Genomic DNA, 6,000 nt, shown 5'->3' with positions numbered 1-6,000 from the left:
TGAGCTGGGCGTGGAGAGCAAAACAGCCCTGGGGGCAGGAGACCTCTCTCAGATATTGGGGGTCTGTGCCCCACCCGTGTTGGCCCCTCTGCGACTGTGCCTGTCTTAGGTTGTTCCTCCCTTGAGGAATCTTACCCGTCTCTGGCTAACCAGTCATCCTCCAGGGCCAAACACGGTGATATAAGGAAGGCTCTATGCACCACCCCTGTTGGCCCCTCTGCGGCTGTGCCTGTCTTAGGTTGTTCCTCCTCTGAGGAATCTTACCCGTCTTTGGCTAACCAGCCATCCTTCAGGACCAAATAGGGTGATATTAGTCTCCACGCCCCGCACCCTCAGCTCCTCCACTGCTCAAGCAGGACATTCTGAATCCCATCGCTCGGCCCACATACTTCAACATTTTCAATGTTTCAGAAAGGTTCCAGAATGTCTTCCCACAAAATTCCTACAAGAAAAGTTACTAAGTCATAGGATTCCTTGATATGTAATACTGAGCTGCCACCTAATAAAGTTTTCTCAATTTATGAGTGAAAAAGGGTAGATTTAGAGCACTTATATTAGTGTCATTTTAAAAGACTCTTTTGTTATGGTAATAGTAAATGAAATATCCATATTTATGCAACTCAGTGTTTGTTCACAAATACAAGGAGGTAAACTAATTAGGACTGTTTTAGACCCACCTATTCCCTAAGCATCATATCACAAAAACATATCCATGTACAGCTACATGTAACTCTTGAGATGAGTTGCAGTTGATATGTTATATTTTTAACAGAAAATATTAATTAAATATACATCAATATCTATTAGTGTTTTGGAGCCCATCCATTTTTCCCCCAGGGCTAAAAATCTTGCTAGGTCTCTCTAAAAGTTTGCAGGTCCTTAGGCACTGCTCCCCTAGTGCTTAATGGCTGTGTCCTGGTAGTTAATTTGAAAAGCAAATTGCCTCAGTCCTTCTACCAAAATTTTAAGAGACATTTATTCTGTACTCTTTTCGTTCTTAATTGGTTTAATAAAGTTTCAGATATTTAGCTAACACTTTGCAGGAAGAGAAGTATTCCTAAATTCCCTAGTCCTAGAAAATAGTCACAATAGTAAATAGGTCAAGTCTGTACTGTTTAGGGAACAAAGAGATTTTTGTTGTCTTAAAGGAGTGATGTTTGTGAGAATAGGGCTCTGGATACAGGTAAATAAATTGTGCCACAGGACTGCTTCCTTTTTCCTAACAAGGATGCTTCTGTCAATTGTGTAACAATGAAGGTATTTTGTGTAAGGATTTGAGGCTCCAATAAGTTTTTCAAAGCCACAGTAATTTTCTTTTTTTCCCCACCAGGGAGAGTTTCTCTGGGTACTTCAAAAGAAGGTAGTGATGCTTGAAAAAAGGTCAAGTTTGAATAGCTCTTAGAAAGCTGCCAGAGTTCTGCTTAGAGATCCTCACTACAGTAGCTTTACTATTACTTAAGAAAAATATGGCCATCACTCCTGTTTCAATCAACCTAAGTACCGAGTCACTACACAGAGTTCAGCGTACTTTCAAAGGCAGGCTGCCCGCTGTTAATGAGAATTCAAGCTGCACATTTGGCAGCTTGGGCCGCTGTTTTCGTCGCCGATCTCCACTTTGTCGCTTTCGTCTATCAGAACCGCCCTCAGGACAAAGGGTGGTTGGTGGAGGTGGGGAGGGGTCGGGGAAAGGGTTGCGAGGAAGTCATTTGTGTGCCCTGTTTACAGGTTACTCGGTTTCAACGTCAAGCCAGTTTTTCTCCGCGCCTCCGGCGAACCTCCGGTCTGAGATTACGCAGACGCTCGGTGGCTGCAAGGAAGCCAGCAAGGAAGCTTCCGCAAGGTCGGGACGCAAGAGTTTCACCCTCAAAGACCAACACCAAGCGGACACACGGACTCAGGCTTCGCTCCACATCCTGCACCGGGAAGAGCGTAGGCGGTGGGGCTCCAGGCAACGCCTCTGTTGCCGGCCAATGAGGAGAGGGGGCCGCATCGGGGCCTGCGCTCATTGGGTGGTGCTGGTTCCGCCCCCAGGAGAGGCGGCTCTCTCTGCCGGCTGGAGAAGTCTCGGCTACGCAACCTTAGCTGCCGGCTTTTGTGCGCTCGCCGCTAGTCACCCGGCTTGGCGTGCTCTTGCCTCTCTTTCATCTAATTCTTTCATCTAACCCTTCAGCGTCTTTTCCAACAGTTTCTCAGTTTTATCCTCCTCGCTCTTTAACTCTCTCCTTCCTTCGCAGCTCAGCATGCAGAAAAAAGACGCCTCACACGGTTTCCTGCCTGGGTTCCAGCATTTCGCTACGCAGGCCATCCATGTGGGCCAGGAACCAGAGCAATGGACCTCCCAGGCTGTAGTGCCCCCCATCTCGCTGTCCACCACGTTCAAGCAAGGGGCTCCTGGCCGGCACTCGGTGAGCTGGGTCTGTCTGGGGCGGTCCAGTGTTGGGCGGTAAAAGAGAGATGGCACGCAAAACGAAGGCACGCAAGTAATTTGTACGGTGTAACTTGTGTATATCGGGGAGGACGTTTACTACACCTGTAAACCTCCTTGTGGTAAAGCTTTGTATTCGATGGTTCAGTGACCATATTTCTTTTGATAAGCATTTCTTTCGATAAGCAGGACTGGAAGGAACAGTTTGTTCAACTTGCCGTATCGGTTTGAACTGATATTCATGTGATTTTAGCAAATTAGCAGTTGAAAACTGAGTGTCATAACTTCTTTGAGTTACCTTTAGCTACAAAATTATAAAGATATAGTAAGAAGTCAACTAAGAAAAAATTGTAACACCTGGACTCTAGATCATTCCCAATAGTTATTAATTCCCAATATTATTCCAATAGGTTATTAATAGCTACTGAGTACTCTCTGTGTGCCAGATACGTACTTACATTACATCATGTGTATTACATATATTGCCTCAGATAGTCCTTCCAGCAATTCTAGTCTGAACTAGGTTCTCATTTCTCTCATGAAAAACCTGAGATTTAGAGGTGTGAAGTATCAATGCAAAGGCTAGTAAGTAGTAGAGCTGGGATTTGGATACAGTGCTGCTCTAGAACCCCACCCACTCTTGGGATTACACTACACTGTGCTATATTACAGTAATGTGAGCAATAATCTAACCCATTGCATCAGTGTAGCTTAGTAATTAGGAGCATAAATCACACAGTCAGAGGACACAGGTTTGAGTTCTGACACCACCTCTTCTGAGCTGGGTGATCTTGAGCACGTTACTTAACTTATCTAAGCCTTAGGTTGATCCTGTGTGAATGGGTTCATAATAGTACCTACCATGTAAGTCGGTGATAATATATGTTAAGCTGTATTGTACATTATAATTGCTCAGTAGTTTGGTATTTCATGGTGTTCCCATTTACACTTTTTCTCTTTGATCCTGACAACAACCAGGTTAGAGGGCAAGACAGGTATTTTATACTCTTTATAGAAAAGGAACCTACCCAGAGTCATAGATGAGACGGCCCTCTGTGTTAATCACATAGCTTTTTCTTCTTTGGTAGCATGCTTGATGGATCTTGGAGTATTTAAAAGTTGCTGAGGTCCAGAAGAAATTACAGTTGACCCTTGAACAACAGGGGTTTGAACTGTGCGAGTCCACTTACACGTTGATTTTTTTTCAATAGTAACTACTACAATGCTGAACAATCTGCAGTTGGTTGAATTTGGGGACATAGAACCATAGGAACCGAGGAGCCTTGGATATGGAGGACTGACCATAACTTGTACATGGACTTTCCACTGAGCAGAGGGTCGGTGCCCCTAACACAGGAGTTGTTCAAGTGTCAACTGTAATTAAATAAACTTTGTAGATCTAAGGCCTTGATTATACTTCAAACACCTCTTTGGTGTGTTATGTTATATAAGTTGACGAAAATTCTTTTAGATGTGGCCCTTTGTTTTGTGAGGTAGAATTCTAAGGGCATTTCTACAGCTGGGTTTGGGATACTTCCAGCTACTGTATTTTGTAATCAAAATGTGTACAACACCTGTCTTCCAAGTTTCTTCCTGGTGTAGGGTTTTGTGAATGTGTAGCTGCCCAAGCTTTAGCATTTAATACAAAAGCTAATAATTTAGCTATATTAATAAATGTTTTTAAAGAGCCAGTAGGTGTGGTAAGGTAAAATCCACAAACTCCTCTTAATACCTTTAAAATATCAGTTAAGAGCACTAAAGAGAATTTGACGAGCTGACTGAGAAGCATCTAATTCTCCAGTTCCATTTGGAAAGCCATTGAATGAATGAAAGTGAGAATTTGCCATTGAAATATACTTCTTTTCCCCCCACAAAGTTAAAGTGCTGCAGTGAATATTTAGGGAGACATGGACTATGGCAGTAGCCACATGGATCCAGTTTTTTCTGTCTGGAGTACAGCTGCAAGTCACATCAAAGAGGTGATGGTGGGGAGTGATGAGGATACCCTGGAGCCCTATAAAATATGTCTACTCAGTTTGTGAAACACAGGGAAACAAACGAGGCAACAAAACTTAAATATCTCTATCTCTGTCTATATCTCTGTAGTACTGGGAGCTCCTGAATCTGAAACAGGTGTAAAGAGTTGTTGTGTTTTGCTATGTGCTATATGAGGCAGGAGGAGAAAATTATGTATAGGATTTTTAGTCAGTGTTTGAATCCTGGCTTTGAATTCTGGCTTTGACATTCCCTGTAACATTTGGCTTTACTTCCTTCAGAGCAGGTTGTGAGGATTAAATAAAATGACTGGATACACACAGAGACGGACAAATACTGTATGATATCACTTATATGTGGAATCTAAAAATAAAACTAACTAGTGGTTATAACAGCAACAACAACAAAACAGACTCACAGATACAGAGAACAAACTAGTGGTTACTAGTGGGGAGTGGAAAGGGGGAAGGGAGGCTAGGGTAGGAGATTAAGAGGTACAAACTACTATATGAAATAAATAACCTACAAGAATATATAGTACAACACAGGGAATATAGCCAATATTTTATAATGACTATAAATAGAATATAACCTTTAAAAATTGTAAATCACTGTGCTGTACACCTGAAACATGTAATATGTTACATCAACAATACCTCGATAAAAATAAACAAATCAAGTGAAATGACTGGATGAATTCAGCTAGTATAGTGGCATACATGTAAAAGAAATATAATGCAAATTTTGAAAAAGGGCACTGTTTTGCTGAGAATTACTCTCTTTTATGAGTTGCATTTGTAGAGCTAAGATCTGAACCTTGAGCATTTAAAAGATCTGTTCATAGCTTCCTGTTGGATGCTAAACAGTACTTACATCACTTATTTTTTAGGAAATGAAGTGCAAGTTAGAAGTAGGGTTACTTTGTTGGCTCAGGTGATTCCTGTTTCCTAATATCCCTAGATTAATGGGTAGAGATAAGTCTAACATAAAAACCACCATTGATCTAGTGGTTAGCACATGCCAGGCATCATGCAGAGAACTTATTCATTATCTCATTTTATCTTCGCATCACTTTTATGAACTAGTTATCTGTATTTTATTCCCATTTTACAGGTATGGAGACTGACTCTGGGAAATAGTAAGTAACTTACCTATTGGCATGTAGCGCATAAGTGGCAGATGCAGAATTCTCATCCAGTTTGGCTGACTTCAGGACCTCTCCATACCACTACAGCCACAACACTGATGCTTCTGTCTAATGGCAAGACATATAATAGATAAATAACAGAAAGTTGTTATGGTAGGATGGACCTGTAGTCGTTAACACTCTGATAATAAATTTAAATCTCTAAGGATGAACTCTAACTTCTTTCCTTCAGGGTTTTGAGTATAGCCGTTCTGGAAATCCCACCAGGAATTGTTTGGAAAAAGCAGTAGCAGCACTGGATGAGGCTAAGTACTGTAAGTAATTTTCATTTTGAAGTCTGTAAAATCTAGAATCCATTCTTATTTGTATAGAGAAAATCATAGAGGCACAGTATTAGAAAGAAATAAGGATTAGTTCAAAACTCTTATTATTT

The 6,000-nt window shown here is 41.5% G+C and overlaps 1 protein-coding gene across 3 annotated transcripts in view; it reads left to right on the top strand.

Moving 5' to 3' along the window:
- Nucleotides 1–2,083: 2,083 nt before the first annotated feature.
- The window catches only part of CTH (cystathionine gamma-lyase), a 52,473-nt gene continuing 48,556 nt past the window's right edge, over nt 2,084–6,000 (top strand). For all 3 annotated transcript variants that reach the window (XM_057716379.1, XM_057716386.1, XM_057716372.1), the window contains exons 1-2: nt 2,084–2,405; nt 5,800–5,881. In XM_057716379.1, the coding sequence (XP_057572362.1) occupies nt 2,241–2,405; nt 5,800–5,881 (247 nt within the window). In that variant the 5' untranslated portion in view covers nt 2,084–2,240. The remainder of the gene's footprint in view (nt 2,406–5,799; nt 5,882–6,000) is intronic.

The sequence above is a fragment of the Hippopotamus amphibius genome, chromosome 1 (assembly GCF_030028045.1).
Source record: "Hippopotamus amphibius kiboko isolate mHipAmp2 chromosome 1, mHipAmp2.hap2, whole genome shotgun sequence".
Taxonomy (NCBI): Eukaryota; Metazoa; Chordata; class Mammalia; order Artiodactyla; family Hippopotamidae; genus Hippopotamus; species Hippopotamus amphibius.
Note: the sequence above shows the minus strand (reverse complement) of the source record. Positions and strands in the feature narration are given on the sequence as shown.